At 38.0% G+C, this 25,406-nt stretch overlaps 4 protein-coding genes across 5 annotated transcripts; 1 reads left to right on the top strand and 3 right to left on the bottom strand.

Annotated features, from left to right (window-relative positions):
• Positions 1 to 1,347: 1,347 nt before the first annotated feature.
• On the top strand, positions 1,348 to 3,753 carry LOC137708125 (uncharacterized). Its single transcript, XM_068447122.2, has one exon. It carries the CDS (start codon positions 1,996 to 1,998, stop codon positions 3,232 to 3,234), a length of 1,239 nt encoding a protein of 412 aa, XP_068303223.2. The 5' UTR covers positions 1,348 to 1,995; the 3' UTR covers positions 3,235 to 3,753.
• Positions 3,754 to 4,845: 1,092 nt separating this feature from the next.
• Positions 4,846 to 6,547, bottom strand: LOC137708133 (aspartyl protease AED3). Its single transcript, XM_068447136.2, has one exon. The coding sequence runs from the start codon at positions 6,419 to 6,421 to the stop codon at positions 5,093 to 5,095; it is 1,329 nt and encodes a 442-aa protein (XP_068303237.2). The 5' UTR covers positions 6,422 to 6,547; the 3' UTR covers positions 4,846 to 5,092.
• Positions 6,548 to 9,153: 2,606 nt separating this feature from the next.
• Positions 9,154 to 13,349, bottom strand: LOC137708142 (Adenine nucleotide alpha hydrolases-like superfamily protein). Of its 2 annotated transcripts, none has more exons than XM_068447154.2 (5): positions 12,887 to 13,349; positions 12,634 to 12,737; positions 12,383 to 12,501; positions 11,026 to 11,119; positions 9,154 to 9,554 (listed from the first exon to the last, which is right to left on the bottom strand). In XM_068447154.2, exons 1-4 carry the CDS (start codon positions 13,095 to 13,097, stop codon positions 11,035 to 11,037), a joined length of 519 nt encoding a protein of 172 aa, XP_068303255.2. In that variant the 5' UTR covers positions 13,098 to 13,349; the 3' UTR covers positions 9,154 to 9,554; positions 11,026 to 11,034. The 2 variants fall into 2 exon arrangements, with proteins under 2 accessions (XP_068303255.2, XP_068303247.2); XM_068447146.2 differs by having other exon boundaries at positions 9,154 to 9,522.
• Positions 13,350 to 17,316: 3,967 nt separating this feature from the next.
• On the bottom strand, positions 17,317 to 22,111 carry LOC137708164 (eukaryotic translation initiation factor 3 subunit C). Its single transcript, XM_068447177.2, has 4 exons — positions 21,924 to 22,111; positions 21,458 to 21,529; positions 19,546 to 21,327; positions 17,317 to 18,520 (listed from the first exon to the last, which is right to left on the bottom strand). Exons 2-4 carry the CDS (start codon positions 21,479 to 21,481, stop codon positions 17,546 to 17,548), a joined length of 2,781 nt encoding a protein of 926 aa, XP_068303278.2. The 5' UTR covers positions 21,482 to 21,529; positions 21,924 to 22,111; the 3' UTR covers positions 17,317 to 17,545.
• Positions 22,112 to 25,406: the final 3,295 nt, after the last annotated feature.

Genomic DNA, 25,406 nt, shown 5'->3' with positions numbered 1-25,406 from the left:
GGAATTTGTTCCTTGACTTTTCAAACCTAATAAAAGTTAGGCTTATCACATCTCATAAGAAGCCTAGCCCACCTAGGCTTCTTATCATCAAAACTCCATCATTAGCTTTTAAACCTATCTGACAACATCCATCACCATGCAAAAGGGCCTAGTTTACCTAGGTTCCTTATCTCATCATTATCCAAGACCATGATTTTAAGATCATCAAATCCCATATGCTGATCTCCACTTCAAGCTATTTCAATCTACACGTCCACTGCCAGACATCCAAATCAATTTGAACTGCACTGCTTGCTTCATTATCTAACGCCGTGCATATCCCAATATTCCACCATCATTCAAATTAATTGGGATTTAGACAAATATTAGGTTTAAATAATTTAATATATTACTAAGAGATAATATAATGATTAAAATCACAATATTATTTCTCAATAATAACTAAAAATCATTTCAACCACTCTGGTATTCAATGGTCTAAAATCCTGCTCATTCATCGGTCTTGATTACTTAAGCCGATAGTGTAAAATCGGGTCCAAAAAGAACTGTTCTTGAAGATTCCTTCCTGTGTGGATTTGGGAAGAAAAAGGTATGTTAAGAAGCAAAAGAAAATATCAACTTGCTTTAAAAAATTGTAAAAGAAATTCTGATGAAATTTAATATTGAATCATAACTAATAGAGAATTTATAATTAATTGGTAAGACACATATTAGTTAAATATTGATTAATGTACTTATTTTCTATTAATAACACTTTAAAAAAAAATTGGTTTAAAAAATTTGTTCTACCTAGTATTACCCTGAAAACGACGGCTTATAATACATCTGATATCTGAATTGTAAATCAATGTTGAATAAAAATTCTATAAGCTGAGATTGTCTAACATATATGAGTGTGAGGCACCTAAATTGAAAGCTCCCTTTATCTAGCATGAAAATATGCACCTGTCGTAGATAATATAGTAAATGATTAATGATCAGTTAGATCAGTTAAGATGGTACAAATAGCAGTATTCTTTGTTTCCAAACGATTGATGGTTTTGGTAATTATCTGGTAGACAGTAGACACTCCGATAGTACATTCGCTAGATGGGATTCACAACCCACACAACAAATTGTCGGGAAAATGTAACATATATATATATATATATATATCGAAGATTCTAAGTGAAGCAATGCATATATGCCACCCCAAAGTCGTTGTGTATGTCACAACCAATTACGCTTTAGTTATAGCCGTTTGATAAGAAAAATTACACTCCATGCATATATGCATAACTGAATATGCGTGAAGGACGAAGCAATGGCCAAGCTAAATTCTCGTTGCACCGCCCATTTCTTTCTCACAGCAAAATTTAGCTCCATCCATCTTTTAGGACCTCTCCCTTCTCTCTCTCTCCTTCAAAACCTATCTGTAAAGTATTCCATATATTCTTCCTCTCTCCCATCCCCACAGACCCCCATCTCCCAATTGTAAATATCATTTCCCTCTAGACCAAGTTAAAAAGGAAATACAACGCCTCTCTTTCTGCAGCCTCTCTCCATGAATCTCTGATCGGCGTATGATGTGGTTTTCGCGCACAATGTATCGCTAACTTACACATGCATCATACAAATTATGGTGATGATGATGGCGAGCAAGTAAAGTGTATTAATTGGTGGAGAATCACATTAAACACACTGATCTGGGTTGAAAAATCAAGAAAAATGGAGGTGCAGAGGATGAGGCAGTTGATGTTATTATGGTCTAGAATGCAAAGCGCTCGTGTGGCCCTCGTGGGTGGGAATCACACCGCCGCCCGGTTTTGCACTCGCTAAATTCTTTTGGCTTTCCGCGCTAAATCTCCCTCTCTCTCTTTCCCAAAACAATCATTCATCTGCTCTCTTTTTTTCTCACAATTAAATCTTTTACCTGTCTTCACCAGCTGAAATATTAGTCTAGAAATTCTCAAATTTTGCTCACAGAATTAATACTCAATATTTTTTTTCGAGACTATGGCGTTCAATTTGGTCCAAGGTTTCCGTGCCAAACGCCACCCGAAGTATGCTGCTCCAATCGGATTGTATCCAGATGCCAAGTACTTGGTTATTCGAATTCCGGATTCTAGAGCCTTGATCCTCGTCGCTCGTTCTTTAATCTTGGCTTTGTGCATCGTCTCACTCCCGTGGTTGAACTCACTCCTTCCCACAGCAACCACTTATCTGCCTAAAATAATTAGCTCATCCAACGTCGTTAATCTGGAGCTCCTTCCTTTGATCTTCCGTGACTTGGCCAACGAAGGCCTATACAAGAAAGACGCACATAAAGCTATTTTCGTAAACAGCGGAGACAACGAAGCTGTCAAAGCATCTCAGATCCTCAATAACGAAGATATTAATGAGATCGAGCTCATTAACTCCGACATGCAAAGCTCAGTCCCTGAAAACTCAATCGACTTTGCATTCGTCTCTGCCTTCCCTGCAGCCTCAAAGTTCGTTGAAAGGACTCTTAAAATTGGTGGGATTGTCGTGCTTCAGCTCAGCAATGACGCTTCCAACATCTTCAAGAAGCCTGACAACTACAAGATGGTGTACCTGAGGCGATTTGACAAAACCATTTTTGCAATGAGGAAGACCAGCAACCGTGCAAGCGAAACTTCGTCCTCTACCACCACCTCTCCCACAAGGAGAAGGCTCTTGGCTAGGGAGGCAAAGAAGGAGGCGCTGAAGAATCTAGAAGATGTGCTTCTAGAACCCCCGAGAGCCTCGTCTGGGAAATCGAGGCGGTACTTGAAGCGAACGAGGTACCTTCCGGACTTGATGGGTGACTCGCTCGAGAGCTACCCTAGGAGGGTTTTTATTGATGTAGGGTTACCGGAGAAGGAAGGCGGAAGTGGGACGAGCTGGTTCACGAAGAACTACCCTACCCGGAACAAGAACTTTGAGATGTACAAGATTGAGACTGTGACAGAGGAGAGTTCCGGTAAGGAGGTGGTTCAAACCGGAATGTCAGAGTGGCTGAACAAGAATGTTAAGGAGGAGGAGTACGTGGTGATGAAGGCCGAGGCCGAGGTGGTGGAGGACATGGTAAAGAGTAAAGCGATTCACTTGGTGGATGAGCTTTTCTTGGAGTGTAAGCCACAGGGACATAATGGGAAAATTAATGTTAGGAGCCGCAGGGCATATTGGCAGTGCTTGGCATTGTACGGACAGCTTCGGGACGAAGGTGTTGCGGTGCATCAATGGTGGGGTTAGACTGAAAAAAGTTTCCGAAGCATAGAGAGAGAGAGCAGAGGGAGTTCCATGAGTTCACAGAGAGAGAGAGAGAGAGAGAGAGAGGTAAAAATATAGCAAGCAAAAAACTGTCGTTTTTTTTATTTTTTATTTTTTCTTATCTTCGATTGCGTTTGTTGTGTGGTGTGTACTTGTATGTATGGGCTTGGAGTTCATATAATTCGTCGTCATGAAGAAAAAGAAGAAGCTGTCTGCAAGATCAAGTGACGACGATGAAAAGAAAAAGATGAAGCGTTTGTGACACGAGGGATGGTTTCAACGGAAGGTTGGAGGGTGTTCTGTTAATAAAAAAAAATAAAAAATAAAAATCGAAACAAAGAAATAAATACAGAGAGGGAGATACATATAGAGTGTGCTGTGGCCAATTCCTTCATTGATTTTTGGTACTTGTATCATATAGTCATGATTCAGAGCTATAAGCTGCTCAGATGTGTATGAATTGGGATCATGGTTTTACAGAAATTTCAAAATTTGCTCATATATGAGGCGTCTAAATTCAAGTTCTCTAATAATATCATATGCATCTTATTAACTTTATTATGTTTCATCTTGAGCGGATTTGAGTTCTCTAGTTTCACCAACCCTCTTGCAGTTGATAAAGAAAGGTTTTTGGTAGTAAGTCACTTTGGGGTTAGCTCAGTAACGAGGGCCGTTAGAGTGATGGGTCAGATAGGCTAAAGATTCAGAGTTTGAAAAACTCCTTAGTAACCAAAAGGTTGTCAAGAATTAGCCTATGGGTCATAAGCGACTCATAAGGGACTGCATTTTTGTTGAATTACTCAACTCCTTATTCTTGAGGTTAAAAAATTTAGTTACGTTCAATTGCTTGTTTTGTATACATATTCTAATATACAAGCAGTAATGAGATACGTCTTAATTAAATATGGAACCTCGACTGTAAGAGTAAACGCTCTTAATCACTTGTTGCAAGCCATTAGCTATAAAAATCCTCTTTAAATATCTGGCTGCTGCACTAGCTCTCGTGTTTTTCTTATATGTATAAATGCTTTGGCTAACCAAAAGATTGGGACGAAGTTTGTAGTTGAAATCTGGAAGAATAAGTGTTTGGCAATATCAGACGCTTAAGGGTGTGCACAATCGCTTGGGCGATCATGCCGACCAGCAGCAATATTAAGGTTGTTCAGAGTGCTTAAGCGAGTGCATGAGGCGTTCAGGCGGCCATCAATGGTTTCAAAGGGTTTTCCAAGTGTCTAAGTGTGTTCACGCAGCACTTAAACAAGCAATGAGTTTTTATTTATTATTTTGAAGGATTTATTTTTCGTACTTCAACTCCGATTGTAACTTAGATTATTAACATAACGAGAATTGCAAGGGAGACTCCAAGAGGATTAGAGTAGATGACAAAGAAATACCTAGAATTTGTAAGGGAATTCTTTTAGCCAAATTTGCTTCTTTTTACTAATGAAATTTTTCAAGGCGACCACGAGAACGTAAACAAAAATTACTAAACCTCGTTATATTCTTGTGTTTTTTAAACCTAAATGGCTACTATTATTGTTATGTGAAATCCAATATTAGTTCACTTCAAAGCTCACCAAGTAACAATCAGAATCAAAAGCTCCAAAAGTTCTCTTTCCAAAAATTACCACATACATAAAAAGTTAATATTAATAGCATACAGGCACCTTCTCCAAATTCAACACCCAGCAGGCTTATCCTGCTTTTTTATTTGTCACAAGTCACCACCTATACACACACACACACACACACACACATAAATATAGATGTTCTTTTGCATTGCGACAATTTAAACACAGCACAAAGAGACAGAACACCAGAAACCCTACACAACTAGTTGTTAATTACAACTCTCACGAGCAATGCCAACGACAGAGTTGGCAACGTCAAACAAAATCCTAAGGTTCTGCTGCTGCAAGTTGGCTATCACGTTCAACACCGAGTTCACATTATTGGGAGCTGCCGCCATCGCCAAGCAAGCCAGAGAACCCGAGCTGCTGTGAATCAAGCTGTTCTCCATTGGCAGTGTCAACTTCAACCCCGTGAATTGCAACGTGATGGCTGGGGATACAACTTCATTGGTGGCAGAAAAACAAGTGTCAAAGGCCCCTAATGACGAAAATGGTCCGTTCAGTTGTTTTCTAAATTCGTCCCGGAGTGCCATGTAGACGGGTTGCACAAATCGGGTTATGACCGTGCCCGAGTCTATGATGGTTCCGGCCCCGGTGTTTGGGTTGAATGCTAGAAGCTCAGGTGCAATGGGTACAAGAACCCGGCCCACACTGATTCCGGTCAGGTTTACATAGTACAGTGAGGGCCGGCGGGGGTTTCTTAGAAGTGGGGTGGTCCGGATAGACTTGGGTTGGCCAGCCGGTCCAAGCTTGAGTGACCCGGAAAAGTAGTAAGATTTGAAGCTTGGTAAACAATACGAAAACACGCCGGAGTAGAGTGACCCGGTCTGTGAGAGTAATGACATGGATCCGCGACCTAGACCCAATAGCCCTTGGGATGGGATCGACCCACCTGAGATGGAATTAATGCAACCAAAAGAGTACTTGGGAATAACATCTTTACCTAGTGTCAAAGCATCTTGTACTAGGGTGGCAGAAAATGATGAATCTCCACCATACGATTGGTTAAAGAAGCAACCGTTGGCCGCAGTAGACCCAGTGGTGGAGCATGAGAGCCCGCGAGCCTGAGCACATTCAGGCACTGAGCAATCTAGTGACCCGTATGTGCTCGATGAGTTGGGTAAGAAAGTGGTAGAGGAGCACCCTGTGCAGCCCGAACATGGGGCCCAAGCAATGTCATTGCTAGTGTCTAGGACCATGTTCATGAGCTGACCCGGGGTACCGAGCTTGAGCCGGACCACGTAGTTGGCAATGTTGAGGACCTGCTGGCCCGAAGCGATCGGAGCGGAGGTGGTCTTTTGGGCAACTAGGCTTGACAAGTAGTTAAACCTAGCTGGATCTTTGGAGGCCATGTTGAGGACTGTGGTGAACAAAGAGTCTGCTTTGTGTGTGGAGAAGGGAGAGCATTTGCTGTAGGTGGGAATGATTGAGAGGTCATCTGAGCCGTCAGATTGGGATGCACAAGAAGGATCAAGGGCTTTGGCAATGGAGATTAACAGGGCAAAGAAGAAAAATGGGGAAATATTCTTCAAGTCCATGACTTTGGAGTCAAGATATGGACTCTAAGCTGAGCAAAGAAAGAATGCTTGTAGTGCGGGTGAAGGGTTATGAGAACCAATATGTATATATAAGTTGTTGGGGGTTAAATTATTGTAGCCAATGCGTCCTTAGAATTATTGGGAATTTGAAAGCTATATCCTCTAAAATCATGTGAAAATTGTGGGGACCATTGGTGAGAATAAGGACGGATCAAGCTGGAGGATGTGCTGCTTGTGACAACTGATCAGTTGAGGATCCCAAAACAGCCAAGCTCTCTGACTCTGACTGGTACAAAAGAAGAATGTCGTCATTTAGTAGAGTTCAAACCCTTAAATTCAGCCCCAAAATCTCTCAAATGAAATAAGGGTGAATGTCAAATTACTGAGTGAATTTCAAGCATTGCATTGTGTGATCTAGCATGTGTTCTAGTACTGCACAAGAGGGCAATTACATAAATCAAATCAAGCACTGAAGATAGACTTTAGCGTTCTTGATGATTTAACCATATATGTAGCTTAATTTTCTTTTACGGAAATGAAGAAAACCTAGCCAAGGTTCGAGGTGTTAAAGTAAATTTTGAGTAGATACAATCACCTGAAACCGTACGTATTAGGTAAATATGAATGTTTTATAGTCTGTAAACTTTTGAATCTAGAACGTTTGAGTTTACAGCTCGTCTTATGCTCACTTTAGATCGAGTGAGATTTCTGTTAACTTTTCACTAATCAATTCTTGATCTACTTCATCCGGCAATGAAGTCATGATATTTTATGAACCCATTTTGACATCCAGCTCATTAGCAATTCAAATCGTATGATATTTACTTTGTCAAGTGTGGGGTGGATATAAGAAGACACCATTGGAGGGTATTGGATAATTGCAGTGAATGACAGCAATATCCTTGCTTATTGTCCTTACTTGGGCCCATCTCGGGATGCGGTCGGTCACGGGTTAAGGAGACTTTTCGCCATGGCCCGGCTCCACTAAGCACAACCATAAACCAGATGGGAATTAGGATTCCAGGACACATACATATATTTTGCAAAGCTTATTTTGTAATATATTTCAACGTTTCAATCGTTTCTCTTTTATATCTTACCTCAAAGATCATGTCTACCAAAAATTATTTAAATCTAAAATCATATGATCGTTGTATTAAATTTAGTGTTTCTTTGCATAACCATATTAGTCTGTTTTCTTCACTATAACTAAATGTTTTAATGGTTTTAGATTTGTCTAATTTTTTTAAAAGAATGATCGATAAATGGTGTATTAAAATATAGACGGTTTAGATCATTAAAATACATTACGAAGTGAGTCCTACAAAATAAGTGTCAAAATATGTATCAAAAGCGTACGTCCTGAATCCTAACCCCTAGATATATAGGTAATGAATTGTGTTAGCATCGGTCGCAAGTTGGCACGTGATGCTAATCATGCTATCACAATCGTTGATCAATGCTCATTTGTGGCTCAAAAACATCAATAGTTATATGTTAACGATCGTGCACTCACAATTGACATTATTTCAATATCGAGTATGAATAGAGGAAAAAAAAATCAGAATTGTCAGAAATACACCAACAATGTTCCTATCTCACCCCTCATTAATCAGTCGCATGAAAAACGAGAAAAGAATATTGAAGAGCCGATTACATGTAAGTTATACTCAATTGATTGCGAGTTCCATAAAGAATCTCACAATAATCACAAAGGCTACAAACGAAGGAAACAAAGCTCTTTCTTTAAGTTTGGTGGGTGTTGCACATTAGCCCACCATGCTCACGAGATTACATTGTTCAGCTCAATTGCTTGCATGTCACAACGATTGCTTGCTTTAGGAGCCGAAACCCAAAAAAAATAAAAAATAAAAAAATAAAATAAAATAAAAAACAGAAGATAAAATTGCGAATAGGCTCCAAAACCACAACACAACATTCCACTTATATTATGGTGGTGGACCAAAATTGCCACTGAGATGCTACAAATACTATCCAAATAATAACAAATGCATTGATGCGGATATTATTTTAGAAGATGCTCGAGTCAATCATAAGTTTCGTAAGTACTCGCTCACGTGACCCTAGTGTATTACCTATCTACAAACAGCCACAGAAGGCAGCCAAGGTTGCATGCAGGCTGCCAGTGTGGCACTTTTACTTCACTCATGATATCAATCATGAATTGTGAAATGATGTGATTAAATTCTTTTACTGTACTCTGGCATATGATATTAATCAGAAGAATGGAGAGTTTGATGTGCAGCTAAAGATCTAACAAGAGTTTAACGGTTATAAATATCAATAAATAAGTACATACCAGTGCATATTAGAAAATTCGTGAATTAACTTTTTTGATCACCATATGTAGGTTCAATTTTATGGCCATGATTGAAAGAATGCATCCCTAGTAAAAAGGTGCATACAAATCTCCAAAGAGACGCAGAACCTTTGTTTTTTTTTTTTCCTCCTTGTGTTAAATTTAAGGAAAACTAACGAAAAATTCAAACAAACTTCTCTTTTAATGAAAAGCCATTTTTAAAGGTATAGTGAATAGTACCAAGAAAAGGTATAAATGTGATTTTTTGTTAAAAGTAAACAGTCCCATGAGTGTTTTGTTAAACCTCCCTTGAATTTAGCGTCGTGTTACTGCACGGATTATTGACAAGCTTCCAACAATTCAAAAGTATTCAGTAATTCTGTTATGCTTTCGTCAATACACAATGCAGACAAGAGGAAAATAACAACTTTTTTAGGCCATAATAATCAAAATGAAAGATGGTCAGGGACGGTTATGATTTCATCAATACACAATGCAGACATGAGGAAAATAACAGCCAATGAGAGATGGTCAAGGACAGTTGGTAACATAACCGTATCATTACTTCGACCTTATTACCGCTATACACTACTCATTTAACATTCTCCAGCAGAAGACGACTACACATCTTACTGTAATTTCCTCCAAATATTCACAGGGCTTGAAAAGTGGGTTCAAAACAGTTGGTCACACAGCAACGTATTGGTCGAGCATTGCAGAAACATTCCACATTTACAGTTGATCTTGATGAGCTTTCACGCGAGGGCAGATGCAATCAAGTCTGAAGATAAAGCACAGATCGATCAAAGCCATCTATAATTTCGAAAATAAGGATGCAAAGTCAACAACTGAGGTATGACATCAAACAGCATAACTACGGTGCTTACTGCATAATGAATCAAAATTTTATGGAATTGCAACAGCTGGTTGCAAGCAAAGCAGCTGGGCACCTTTTCACTATCAACGTGATTTGGTCGTCAAAACAAAACAAAATGAAAATATTGACAATGATACAATGGTCGCATGAAAGAAAGATTAGTATGGGAGAAATGGAGCTACACGTGAGCCACGGTTCTTCAGTATATCATGAACATATGAATATAAAAGAAAATGAGCCAGGGTTCTTCAATATATGACCAACATATGAATATAAAAGGAAATATGAAACGAAAATATCAAATTTGGTAGGCAGCCAATACTCAAGCAAACCAACCTTACATCAAACTTCTTTGATTCTTCTACATGAACACTTTTGTTAAGCAATGCAAATCAGATCAGCATTTAGTTTAGTTTTCCTTTTAATACCTCAGGTTATGAAATAGTATTCATGAACCAATAACTGACCCATAAGGGACACAAGCATCATCTCATTAGAGAAAATAAGCACGTCTATGCATTTAACCATCGCAGCCTCCAAATAAATATAGCTTAAACCAGCCAACTTCTATCTCACCTTATTGAAAGTCAACATAACCATAGACCAGCACGGAAAGATGAGCAAGAAACATCCACAACAATTTACTATCCTCATTCATCATCCATAGATAACTCACTCTAAGATTCATCATTGATCTTTCCCAGTGCCACAACTGAGACATCATGAATGATGAAAGTGCCATTTATCCTGTAATTACTACTCCAACCATTACGTCAACCTCCTATCTTGATGCAAAGAGTAATCATCTTGAACTAAATTAGCTAGATAATCATCAACCCAGATAATCATCAACCTCCTATCTTGATGCAAAGTGACGTTGAACGCATGATACGCTAGTAGCTTAACAGAGCAAAGGTTCTAACATGACTCGGTTTTGTCCAAAATGAAATATGCAGGTAGGATCTATATGACAATTTAGCTCACAGGTCCCAAACTAGAAAATCTGTCAACCCTTTTAAAACCATCCACTTCAAATGGATTTTCTTCTGTGTGGGATTTTCCAATTAGAATGCTCACAACAAACCTCGGCTAGGTACTCAACCATGTCCTGAAGTTGAAATGCAAGAATATATCATTTAAATCAGATAACATGCACCATCAGGGTATGTTTGGCGAAACAAATCTAAGTCTGAGTCAGATAGAGTCATTTGATTGATACGAGGAAAGGTCGATATTACGTTGCACAAAAGCATGGAGAGCTTTGAAGAGAAGTGAATCATAATATAGATCATAAAAATAAATAAAAACAAATTGAAGAGCAATAAAAGTTAGAAAGAAAATCGCAAGAAAGAAAATTGAGAATGGAAATGCTGCTGTAGATGGGTGATAGATTAATGAGATGTGTACCTTTCCTTATCAGGTAACAGTCTTGGCCTTAACAATGAGGACTGGGCATTGCACATGGTTCGCACAGAAGTTGCTTACGCTTCCCAGAAACATCCTGTGTACAGAGTGCACAATGTAAATCTTGTTATGTTTAATCATAGTTCTGGTCTAATTAGTTGAAGTTACTCTTTAAAACAAAGGAAATAATTCAAAGGTTGCCTTCCTGAGTTCTATCACCTCGCCCCTACAGGCTACAGCCCTACCCTCACTCTCATCGAGAAACAAAAGATGTAAGACCAAGTACAGATATATAAAGCTAAAACATGAAGTCAAATCCTCCTCGCACATAAGTTTGCTTTTATCAAAATACAACAGGAAACTTCAATTTCTTGCTCCCAACAAATTTTGAAACATTAAGACTAATACTTTTGCCGCACGGTATCACAAAGACTTATCAGTTTTGTGTCTTCACATGGAAAAATCCTAGCATACAACTGTTGTGTACAAACTCCCTCCAATAAAACTATTCAAATTACTGGCATGTGAGGCATTGAAACTTGAATGTGAGAGGGCTTTTCAAAGGATTATCCCGGACCTACAAGAGGTATTGATGGTGATTCTCAAATATCGCAGAACAGAATGTGAGACGATGAGATAGAATCCAATAGAAACAAAGACACAGGGAACGGGCTTGCATCACAGGTTGCATTCAAGAAACATTTACTTCTCCTGGGCTTTAAAATATCGACAATTTTACACAACCCATTTGAGAAACAGAAAAACAAACAGATGTAGTAAATGACTATCCCTCAAGTCCATGCCTACTGTGACCACGTCATGCTCCTCCCACACAAAACTAGCAGCTCTAGAAGGAAAATGTGTTGGTAGCACTATAGGGCTATAAACACTAAAGAGACAGTCCATTGGACAGATGACAGAAGCATGGAAACACAAGGTTGCTGACATAGTCAAATGCCATGCATATACATCTCATAAAGAGGGCTCATCAACTTGCTTCAAGAAGGTACTCACAGGCGCATTCTATGACCCTTCCTCAGCTAATCAGCTTGTACGCAATTGCCTATGGTTCTCAAAGACCTCAGCAGTATTATTAGCTCGAATAAGTTCACAAACATGTTTACTTACGCAAATGTAAGAACTTCAGATAAGATATTTCCTATTTGGATGCTCAAAAAATAAGTACATTCCTCCAATGAAATTAAACTGGTCCCAATGTATGTCATTGGAGAAAATTTTTCTGTATAACTATCACACTGCCACATGGTGGTACTAATGCACGCATTGAAATCTCAAAAATTTCTCGTGTCGGTTGGTAGTTTTATCAGTCCTATCAACAAATAGAAACGAAAAAAGTCACCTTTTAATTGGGCCAAAAGCCCTGGACCCCATGACAAGCAAATCAGCATGCAAATTCTCAACAGCTTCACCAATTTTCTCCTTAGGATCCCCAACAACCACTTGGGTTTTCACATTTACCTATTCCCAGCAAAACCATGAAAATATACTTTCATACAATAAAAACTATGAAAATCAAATCCTCAAATTAAACCTGGTCTTAAAAAACTTATCAGTAAGGCAAGAGGCTTTAAACCCTAAATAAACCCTAACCTTCTTTTCGGAGCAAATTTTCAAAGCGTGTTCAATTATGACCTCCGTAATCCGCCTCTGGTGCGCCTCGATCGCCGCCGTGAACGCCGGCACCTCCAAATCGTCTAAACCAATTTATCCAGATCCAATTTATTAATATCAGGCCAGAAAATCCCAGAAATGTAACAGAATTATTAATTGGTAATTTGAAATGAATTAACGAATGAAAACGGTGGACGGCGGTGGCGGTGGCGGTGGGGACAAGAGACTTAACTGGGACCACCGAAGGGAATGGCCGGCGGACTGAGGCCGGCTGCGATAGAGGGCGGAGACTGGACGTGGAGGACGACGAAATGGCCGGCGGAGGTGGTGGAGTCGGGTGCAGAGGATCGGAGCTTGAGGTTGTCGAGGGCCCAGGTCAAGGCGTTCATGCTCTCCTCGCTGCCATCAACGGCCACGATCACGCATCCGAGGTTTCCGGTCATGGTTTTTCAACTTGAAATTCGCCGGCGATTGCCCTAAAAGAAAAGCTCCACTTGCTACTGACTTTTTCGGGTCACTTGCTACCGATTGTGATCGGACTTCAGATTACCAAATTTAAATAAATAAAAGAAATCTTTCTCCATTGCCCCAAGAAAAAAAAAATAATTTCTCAAAAAGGAAAGGTATTATTATTTATTAAACATTTACGGCTTTGGCCGAAACCGAAAGGACACTATGACTTTGGGTTTTGTTTAATGAGTCTGGAATTATGGCTCCTTTCTCGATGTTGGGAGGATGTGGAGCAGTGATAATATTTTGTTCTTTTTATTTTACTACGACTTAAACATTAATGAGTACAAATGATAACTCAAAAAATAAAAAGATAGGAGAGCATGAAGAATTTAGAAAGAGGTAGAGGAGTAGAAAAGTGAGGTTTATTTATTTATATTTTAATTTTAAATAGGATATATTATCTTTACATTTATGTTCAGTTCTGGTGAGAGAGTTAGAATGATAATTTGATGGAGTTCTGGTTAACAGAAAAAGTTTTATTAATATGTAGTTTAGGTAATTTCCAGAAACACGATAGGAGTTTGATGATTTGATTTCTCCTTCTACGAGAGTTTTTGTATTTTTAGTTTTTTATGTTGGTATGTTGAACAGTTGAATCTCTTTTCAGATAGTATGGAGTTATTTGATTAATTGGATCTAGTAGATCTATAAGCATTGTACTCTCTTTCTCAATATATCTCAAAAATTTTTTGCTCTCACATAATTTTTGTATAACACGAGATTTAGTAATTTATTGGTCTTCGTGATTTTGCAATTCTAATTGAGCTCAATTTTCAACGAAGTTCGTGAAGTACACTTATTGCCTTGAAATTAGTCATTCAATTCTCTAAGATCTACCGTGTAATGACCATTTTGGGGCTGACCAAAAATGAAAATACGTGTACAAACGAGATGCAATAAGCATTTGAATTTTTGAATGCTCAGAACATCTCCAGTAGTCACCAATTTACAAAAGGCACTTTGGTTGAATTGTCTTTTGCCCAGACAAATCAGCTCCAGCAGTGAAATATTGAAAATATGGAAAGCGATCGCAGGGCAGGCAAGTGTTTTGTTGGCAGCTGCCCTCCCAGTTCTTGCAAAGGCATGAGCCCGCGTGGAGAAGCATCAGACATGGAGGGGGCCCACCCCACGTGAAGGACCAGTGCCAAATGGCTCCATTCCTATTATGTTTTGAATCCGGATCCTCGCCGGATTTTTTTTACGAGGATTCCGAAGATTCGTCAATCTTATCCGTTTATCGTACATAGTGCTATCAAAAATTATTTTAAATATTTTTATTTAAAATTAAATACAAATAGTACTTGATAAAAACTGATCGCACGATGTACGATGAATGAACACGATTTACGAATTCTCAAGATCTTGCCAAAAAGATTCTTATGTTTTTTAGTTGGACTTTCAAATGTTAATTTGATGGACAAAAGGTTATAAATATATTATTGAATTTATATATTTTATTCTTTCACTTGCATTCTTATCAACGTTCACGATTGTTCTAAAAGTAAAAAATTAAAAAAAAACAAAAACAAAAACCTAAATTTTTTTCTACAAATACCCAATCATATATTAAAAAATAAATAAAATTTTTAAAAATTGAAAAACATATTTGTGAATACTAATCACTTGTTTTTGCCCTTCTTCCTTCCGAACTACAGGCCTTGCACAAAGAAATTATTGTTTAGAGTGAAAAGTAAAGGTAATTTTATTGCGCTAATTGTCATTGCCCTCCACCAACTGGTGAAGATACTTTTATACATAGAAGTATAGTAGCATATTAAATGTGTTTATTTACCAAAAAATAGTTAAGAAATCGCACCATAATAATACAATTAGTACATAAAACACTCCAAAAATGAAAACTTCATGAATATTTCTATAACTAGATACTGTGAGAAGAATGATAAGTACATATTACAACAAAAAAATGTCTTATCAAGTACTATTTTTTGCATAACGGGACTTGAGTTTTGATCGACTGAGTTTTCATTCAATCAACCGCACGAGACTAGGTACGTAGATCATACCTTTTTATTTTTGGGGTCGATTAAGTTACCTCAATGTTGCCAAGGTCATAATGGACATATGTTGATGGGAAATGCTCTCCCAATACATGGATAGGCACAGTCCACATAGGATTTTTTTTACCTTTAATGTCAAATTGAGGGCTGGCTACAATATATGGAATGTATGTATTTAGTACAATCGCGTATTAATGCTTAAATATGATTGATGGGTGTCATTACAATATAGATGAGTTAATTGGGTGATTCGGCCAAGTACATGAATATATTGTAACTAAGTTCATCTTAAAAGATAACACAAATCTCATTTCGTAACAAGGAGCTTGTTTTTCGAGTAGATAAAAGTATTTTGCTTAACATGTTAATAACTGAAGTCCGGACTCCGATTATAATAAAAAAAAACATTATCTTATTGGCATGAGAAGAGAATTAATTTTTTTTTTTTTTTTGCATAATGTAATTATTGCGTATATCCTTACATACAAATGCACTTTTTAAATGGATGAATCTGAATTTTAGTTGTTAAATTCACTAAGAAGATAAAGCATAAATATAAAAACAAATTGTTGGAAATGACAAAAACACAAGTCATTTTTAACTCCTCCACTAACATTACAAGGCAAATTTTTTGTTTTTTTAACAATACAAGGCAACTTATTAAACAAAGAACATTCGACCAAAAAAAATATATTAAACAAAGTACAAAGAAAAAGCTTGCACGCTTCGGTAACCATAGTATCTAGCATTTAATAATAAATGCTATGAATTAGCCAGTCGCTATGTATTTAGTTTGAAGTGTGGAAGTGGAAGCTAATAATATTTCCAGGGAACCAAATTTTTAAAATTGAATTTATAAATTAAATAATGTATTACTAATAAAAAAAACACGTTAGTCGATATTTAGTTAATAATCCAATCATCTACGACCATATCATTTGATTTGCAAATTTGATTTAAAAAAGTTGCGTAATGGTAGGAAGACAAAATTTGCAAACTAAATGATATGTCACCAATAGAAAACACATTTATCAACCCTTAAGTAATAAACCAATCATCAACTTCCATGTCATTTAGTTTCGAAAATTTAGTCTACAAATTTAGTCTCTCTAGCATTACTCTCTAAAAATTTTTTGATTTCCCTAGCATTACCCTATTGGTAATGAAAGTGTTGGTGTCGTCGCGTTTTTCTGTTGTTTGTGTTAAGGGGGTTTTTTTTTTTTTTTTTTTAAATTAAAAGTTAACAGTGTTATGAAGAAGTTATAGTGGTATTCCTCTTCACTTGTAAATGAGAGGTTTAAGGTTCGATTCTCATCAAATACAAATTTGAACCACATAATTACTAACCCATTATGAGACTTAACCCGTTTCTTACCCCCTTAATGTCGATAAAAACAGTGTTACGTTGAAGTTACAGGAAGGAATGTGTCATCCAAAAAATTGGACTTGCCGCAGAGTTGGCAGAGGAAAGTTGGGCATAAGAGATTTGAACTCTTCTTTATGATTTCCTACACCGCCAGCTAAAGTTGGGCAATTGCTTTATCTCGCATCTTTTTATTTTAACAAAATAGTATAAGTAGTTTTATTTATTTATTTATTTTAAAATACAATATCAAATTAGCTCTGAATCGTAAGTAACCTATGCTCTTGGAAATAGTTTTCGAACCTATCCGTGGACAACCCTAGGCTTAAGGAAATTAGTTCCATCCACTACTCTAATTTTATCCTTCTCCATTCATGTGTTTGGTGCTTCGTTGTATAATGAGCTAGACAATTTTCTCAAAATGCTATTTTGGTTTTTATTGGCCTTTTAAGTTTTGGATTGGACAAAGTAGAATTTAATCAACATAAACAAAAGGAAAAGTGCAGAGGAGAAAACGGAAGTGAGAAAATCACTATCATCTCAAAAATCGGCATTGGTGTGTTCCCAAGTGGCATCGAGAGTGGGTTTAAGTATAATTTTATCCTTCTTAAAAGCAAATATCCTAAAACGTGTTTTAACTTTTAAGTACAAAACTTGAAGACGGGCAAGATCAAGCATAAATATAAAAACATGCATTGCCTTACCAGCCAACTTATGAAACAAAATACAAAGGGGTTTCAAAAAAAAAAAAAAAAAAAAAAAAAAAAATGAAACAAAATACAAAGAAAAACCTTGCATGCTTTGATAACCATAGTATTTTAGCATACAAAACCCCACCTCTCAAAGTTTAAAAGTACAAATTTAAGCCTCCAAATACGTAAATCCAAACGATCAAAGACTTGGTTTACAAAGAGAGAACTTAATCGAGAACAGAAACGAAACAGAAAGCGCTCTAATCAAAATGCTGCTGAATAATTATACTTCTTTTTCTTTATGTTTAGGCGTGAAGCCCTCTATTTAGACTGACCATGCGGGTTGAAGTGTCCTGAGAACCCCTTGTGGACCTCCCTGATCCTGCATATGCACCATCTTGATAACGGGTGTTTTGCCCTGTCCCTCTGTATTGACCTGTGCGGTCCCTGTTATACCCACCTCCAGCATTTTGGTTGAATGGTCTCCCTCCAGCGTTGTAACCTGTACGCCCAGTGCCACCACCTTGCCTTTGATTGAAGGACATGTTATCTTGCCATCTACCGCCACTCCCAGCAACTGATCCCGCACCATAGTCCTGGTTGTCTCTCCGCCTTTGAGGTAGATCTAACCCACCACCACCACCTATTCTTGTTTCTGTTGCCCTTTCATTACTTTCGGCAAGGATTGCCAACTTCTCAGTCAACTGGAATGCTAGAGCCTGCAGCCTAGTCTGCTCAATGTCATGGAAAACAATGCAACGTGTTGGCTGGTCCCAACTGGCAAAGAGCTCTTCGTTGATCATCATCTTGCTAACAATGCTGTGTGTCTGGACCTCTGTAAGGTCAAACAACGTGCTGAGTTGTTCCAAGCTCAGAGTCTTATAGGATGAGGAGAAGGTAAAAAGATAGGTCCTGAGAGCTTCTTCCTTGATCTTAGCCTTGAGCATCTCAAGAACATGCTCACGGTTCCTAAGGAGCTTCCAAACATCAAGAGAATTGATGACATCAAAGGCCTTCTGGCAGTCACCTTTGCCAAGGGCCCTGGAAGCTGCCATTACATGGTCCCTAACATTTTCAGGGGGACCGGTGAATGTTTGCTTCTCACTCACCTCAAGCAACCGACGGAATGTCTTACTGATTAATCTGCGTTTCGCATCATGGGTGTTTGCAGCCATATTAGGCACTTCCAGCAGCATAGCACATATCAAATGCACTGCCTCCAGGAGCTCAGGGTTGATATGCATATGGTAAGGCATTTGTCGTCTCCTCTCCAGCCTTTCCTGAAAACGGAAAAAAATAGAACAATTATATAGAATAGAGGGATGATACCAAAGTGTACTTGGAGCAGTAATATTGTAGGGTCTGGAAAAAAAAATGAGTTAACTGTTTCTTAGGCCCCATTTTCTAAGACATGATGACTAAATCATACTCTATTACTAGTTTCAGCTTTTCCAAATGTGAATCATCTGTTGTCCCTAGCTATTTCGCTCAAAGTGACCAATTTGTTGTGTCAAATCAACAAGGATCTTAAAGATATGCCACTTATATTAGAGAAACAGCAGCACACGCAGCAATTTCCGAATTGTATTACAGGGCCAAAATTACCATGAATTTCATAACTCCACAAAATCAGTATATTTGGCCAAAAAAAAAACATTCTAAATGAAAGTGTTTAAATACATCTTACATATTCACAAACATCTTTCATGATTGAATAGTATAACTCTAACAAGTCCCAGTTCCAACTTTCAACATCCTATTGCAAGGTGCAGAAAGAATTTATAGCTTTTTTTTTTTTTTTTTTTTTGAAACTAGTGTCTCCAGATCTTTGACCCGACTAAGATGGCTTATCAGATCATATAAGATGGCTTATCAGATCATTTATGTAATTCATAAATAATAGTTTTTGCAGATAACGTAATTCTTAAATAATAAATCATTTCCATCACTTTAAAAAAAGATTTCACGCAAATTTTATTTGGTTGTTGAAACCAACAGCTAGTTCTGAAACACTAAAATTTTGAACTTGTGGATTTTCTTTTCATGAACAAAACAGTGACTTCAAATCACATAGAAGAATGGTGCTATATGACCTTGCTCTTCCCCAATTTTTTCCCTAATTCTTGCATAGGGTTGGTCCCACTATATTATGGGGGCCTTGCTCCCAGTGAGGGACTTTGGAAGAATAAAAATTTGGGATAAGAGTTGGGTACTAACTACTAAAGCCTTTTCCTAAAGCATAATACGCAAAGAGATAATAAAAAGAATAAGCACATGGAATAAAACAACAGAGACAACTGCACACCTGTTCTGGAGTTTTCTCGTGATATCTACTTTGTGATACACCTTGGGCAAGCAACTCTTTTACTCTTCCACCAGAATATAGTTCAGAAAGGCAGCTATGCGCTTCAGTAATTAATCCATTACGAAATGCACACAGACCAAGTTGTGCCATGGCCCTGTTATAAAGTATCTGGGTCGAAATGTCCATCTGCTGAACATTATCTTGCAGGTGACTCATAAGCAGCAAGTCGCGGGAAGTGGAAAACTCATCCAGCAGAGCATGGTGATAAATATCACAAAGCATTGCACGAGCTTTAGTCCTCTCATCTCCATACTTGTATATGAGGGAAACCAATATATCCATCATAGTCCTGCTACTCTCAGAGAAGGTGGGTTTTCGAGGAACGAGCTCGGGAACAACAATAAATGAAGATGGACCACGACTTTCCTCAGCTGCTCGAGGCTCTTCACCATTATCACTCTCTCCTGTATGCTCTGCCAATTTTCGCATGGCATCATAAACTTCTTGTGGCTTATAATAGATAAGTTCGACCCGCCTTAGGGCTACCTTAGCAGCAGCTTTGTAATTTCCAACCCGTTCTAAATACTCTTGAACATTTTGAGCTAGAACCAAAAACATAGGCTCATCCCTGAGTCTTTCAATGTACTCACGAGTGTGGGGATCAATGCATTGCAAGCTCTTGAAGAACTCAGTATCTATCCTTTCCAAGAAGGCCACCAAGTTTCCCCAAACCCTAATTGTCCCATCATAATCTGGTCCCTTCTGGGATTCATTCTCATCAGGCTCTACCATGTCATCCACCGTAATATTAGGATACTTCACAAGAATATCAAGTATAACGTGCATATTCTGCACACACTTCTTCCACACATTTATAGGCATGTGCCCGTTGAGACCAGGATTCACATCAAACTGAGCAGAAACAACACTGAAAAATATCTCCAGCTTCTGTGCAGGGGTCTTAGCAACCTTTGTCAAGAAGGTAAGCTGCTCAACCTGCTCAAACCTTCCAGTTCCCTTCCTGCCCCGAGCAGCCACAACCTCTTTAAATTTCTTGTTAACAGTATCCCACGTGATTTCACTAGGGTCCTTACTGAATTGCTTATCCATGAGCTTATCTTTCTTACTCATCTTCTTCTGCCAACCAGCTTCAGTTGGTTCTTCCTCTTCTTCTTCTTCCTCCTCTGGTTCTTCGCTACCTGACAATGCAATATCAGTAGGATCCTCAATTTCAGAATCATCGTCATCATCCGTTTCCTCTTCTGGAGGCTTATCATCTTCACTCTGCTCAGGATTCTCCCTATATTTATTAATTAAGTCCTCGTATTGCTTATTGTTCTTCTTCAGTTTCTGTTTCATTGAGTTCAAGGCCTTGGCATTGCTACTACTCATCTTCTTCTTAGCATCCTTGTTTGCCAAAGCCTGAGCCAGAAAGTCTTCTAACAATACAAGAGCTTTTATGTAGAGAGTAGGTACTTTTACAGCCTCGGTAACACGCATGACCTTCTCAAGCTGCTTATTTATCTTGTCAAAGCTCTCTTGCAAGCTAACCCAGTCATTGATATTCATCGCATTCTTCATTTGGTGTACAGTCGCAGACAATTCATCAAAGCGCTTATCTTTCGCCGATCTAACGACGCGCTTTTGGTCATCAGAATCTTCGCTATCACTTGCATTAGCCTGAAGGTAAGGGTTTAGGCCGGGTTCAGTGGTAGTCTCACCACCCGTAGGTTCAACCTCCTCTTCAAAGTCACTTTCCTCATCCTCAGAATCGCTACCAGGCTAATTTAACACACACAAAAAAAAAAACAAATTAGGGTTTAGGAAACACTACGCTCAATATTTTACCGCAACACACAAACCAGTAATTATAAACAAAACCCTAATTATATCAAAAAATTAAAGTAAATACCTGAGTCCAGAATCGAGATGCCATCCTTTCGTACAAGAAAATCGCAACAAGTCAGAGAAGAATCACAAGAATCTGCATTGAAAACGTACACAAAAAGATCTTACCGTAAGAGAACTAACAGAACAGGCTAAAATTAAAATACCCAATTTCACAGCAATATAAAAAATTCGGGTCATCAAAAAAAAATAAAATCCATGTTCGGTTTTGGAGAAACGGTAAGAAAATCCGGCCAAGAGCTCGCCTTCCTGTTCGTCAGAAAATCATCTTGAAACATATTCTCCGATTTACAAAATCTTTCACAGCTTATATGAGTCTTGCAATAAAAACCCTAAGCGAAAGCGAGAAAATTTGCAAAATTGGCTAACATACATACATATATGAGATTCGATTCGATTCGTGACGAAACTCTAAACAGAAAACGAATTGAAACATATGCATATGACGAGAGAGAGAGATAAGGACTTACAGTGGATGAACAAAGCTTTGCTGAAGATTTGGGGGCAGAGCTTCAATGGCAGATACGGTGAGGGGAAATCTCAGAGGAAGTCCGGGTGCGGCTTGAAAGAGACTTTTAACTCTTGCACTGTTGGGGAGAAAATTAGAGTCAATATTAGGGCTGACTCACTCACACTCGAACGTTCTACTTTTCTTTTTGGGCTGGGCCGAAGCTATTGATGGAATTTATCAGTTCTCCAAAGCCCAGACCCAACAACTTTTTGCACATTTTAAATTCCAATTTTACCCTTGTGACAAATCTTCATTTTTGAGAAATAAAAAATAAAAAAGTGTTGAAGGTTAGAGAGTGAGGATAGGAGAGAGAGAGAGAGGGGCAAGAATCATATGATGGCTTAGGGGATGGCAACTTTACTCGTGGTTGAGTAAGGATAGAACAAAAACAAACCCACAGTAGAATTAAGATAACGTAGCATATCTTAAACACCTTCTCAATGTCCGTGTGTAGGTGTAGGTCGTATCTTGCTAAAAGATTCACAACAAAGATGTTCGGCCCATGGGTGGAGCCACCTTATAGTTAGATCTGTAAGTGGGTTGGATTTATTAGGTTTGGGTCGGGTTCAATCCGACCTATTAATTTAACGGGCCATTCAAACCCAACCCGTTAAGCTAACAAGTCACATGAACCCGACCCATTAAGCTTAATAAGTCACCCGTTTCACCCGTTAACAATTTTTTTTTACATATTGCATTCCAATACAAATTACACATCTTTTACCCAAAATTACAAACATTATATACATACATACATATATATATATATATATATATATCTGTGGGGATTGAAGTACATACACTGTGCAAATGTTTTGCACCGCGACCTGAAACCGAGTAACCTGATTCTCAATGCTTATTGTGATCTTTAACAGCAAAAGCACAATCAAGTGTGTGATGGGATGGAGAAGTGGGAAGATCTCTCTCTATCTAACTTGTGAAGGAAGAGAACAAAAGCACAATCACACACAGAAAGCACCATTTGCATAACAAAGGCACAATCGCAATCGAAATCATCAAACACAAATCAACTAATTCCAAATTAATTCGAAGCTCATCTTAAGAGTACCACCTCAAACCAAGCTCAAGCAAAAACTGAGAAAATTAGATGAAAAATATAATCTGCAAAAACGAAAAGTAATCGTCATGGAAGAAAAGGTGAAAGGGAATCAGAACTTTCCGAAGAGAGGGTGGCAGAACTTAGTGAACGGCAGCCAACTTTGAGGAAGAAGATGAGGGAGAGAACGACATCCACTCAATCCGGATTCGAACGTGAGAGAACAGAGAGAGCTAGGTTTTCTTTTCCAACTATGAAATTACACAAAAGTCCTTCTTAACGGGTGTTAACGGGTTTCGCGGGTTGACCCAAAATGACCCGTTACTTAACGAATTACTAACGGGTTGATCGGTTAACAACCCAACCCGTTAAACACTCACCCAAATACTAGTTTTAACGGGTCGGATCGGGTCGGGTTAATGGGTCGGGTTCAAAATGCCAGTCGTACTTATAGTTAAGGTGGTCATTTGACCCTTGTGAACTTTTAATGATTCCATTAAAATAGTATGGATTAATATTATAATTTATTAGTGATCTATATTCATATATATTGACCCTTGTGGTCTACTGAACAACTTAATCCCTATTTGTTAGATGATCGAAGAGTCCAATATGGTAGAGTTATTTCTTACCTAAACTTTTAAACTTCTCTTATTGAGAGAATTGGGCATCTCCAACTCTAAGACAGCAAGCCTTCACTCATTCATCTTTGGAATTCTTTTCTAAATCAACAAATCAATTAAGTAATTCTTAACTCTTAGTTTACAATTTTCTTGCTCGTGACACTAGAACTAATCTTACTAGTTGCCACTACTAGTGTCAAAAGAGTTTTTTCTACTATGAATATATTGAAAAGTGATTTTCGAAACTAAATGGGAGATATATGGATGAATGATAACATGATATTATATATCGAAAAAAATATCTTTGATAATATTGACAATGGTGTGATTATGAGAAGCTTTCAGAATTCAAACTCTAAAAATCATCGAGGGCAATTGTAATTTTAGTATAATATTTCCTATTAAGACTAAAACTGTTATTTTTATATGAGTTTTTCTTATTATCCTTCAATCTTACTTTAAAGTTGACCCTCCTTCAAAGTTTTTCTGACTACACCATTGTCTAGCCTCGTGCATTGAGCTAAGTACAATAAAATACTAGTTGCAATTAAGTATGGAACTTTAGGCTGGAAAACCTTTTTATCATCCTCCTTAGGACGGTATGGGCCTCATTGTGCATCAAGCGTACGAAAAACCATGATTGTACTCTAATAAGAGCATATTTAGGCGACTTAGTTAGCTTGTTTTCGTACATTTATGTTGTTAGTTCATAGTTATTTTAGTAGTTTAAGCTATTTTCGTGTGTTTTTAGGTTCATATGGCTAAGGAAGCAAAAATGTGCATTTTGGAGCACAATTGGAATTGGAATGGATAGCATATGCTTGGAGCAAAAGGAATGGACGAAATTGAAGACCTAAAGATGTTAGGATTCCTAATCAAAGAAGGATTCCTAATCAAAAGAGGAATCCTAGTCAAAGAAGGTTTCCTACTTGAAGTAGGAAAGTTAAGCCAATGTTTCCTATTTTGGTTTAACCTTTCCTAATCCTAAAAGACCTTATGTTTTAGCAACATTGAAGACTCCTATGCATTTTAGGACACAAACCAAGCCTTCCTTGCAACCTAATTACCCTTGCCGTGCATTCCATAACTTTCCCTTCCTTGCCGTGCAAGGGAAATGCATATTTCCTATTTTGTGTCACATGATTACATTCCTATTTCACCCCACTCTCAGCCGCACCTTACATACCTATTCTATCTCAAATCCTTGCCTAATTTCAGCCTTAAATCACATTCCCTTTCATACAATTGAATGCCGCAAGTTTCCTTCCCATTTCCCCTTGATTTCTGATTTTATATCTCTTTTTCCTTATGGATTTGGGGGTCCAATCCTTTCCTAAACTATGTAATAAACCTTAGGATTCTTTCTCTCAAATAAATACCAAAGCCGCACCCCTATTCAACCGGAATCATTCATCCATACAATCTGCCATCTTTCACAAACACTTGAGCCTTTGCCGCAACCTTCAACCTTTCTTCCACCATTCATACACTTCCATACCTTCATCCAAACACCCATACACCATTCCCAACCTTTGCCACACCACCCTACCAACCTAAATCCATTCACAACCCAAAAATCCATCCAAAATCACCCAAGAACTCTTGTGCCGCAGCTTTGCAAGGAAGAAGAAGAGAAGAAGAAGCCTTGGATGTTTGTGCATTCAAGTTGGAGTGTTGGAACGTTTTTAGGTGTAATCTATCTTTTGTTTTCAATGTTTAATTCAATTTTCCTTTGTTTTGTTGTGAATATGAGAGGCTAAAC

This window comes from Pyrus communis, chromosome 15 (genome assembly GCF_041283825.1).
Source record: "Pyrus communis isolate YQ-2024b chromosome 15, ASM4128382v1, whole genome shotgun sequence".
Classification (NCBI taxonomy): domain Eukaryota; kingdom Viridiplantae; phylum Streptophyta; class Magnoliopsida; order Rosales; family Rosaceae; genus Pyrus; species Pyrus communis.
The sequence above is the reverse complement of the archived record's forward strand: the minus strand, read 5'-3'. Positions and strand labels throughout refer to the sequence as shown.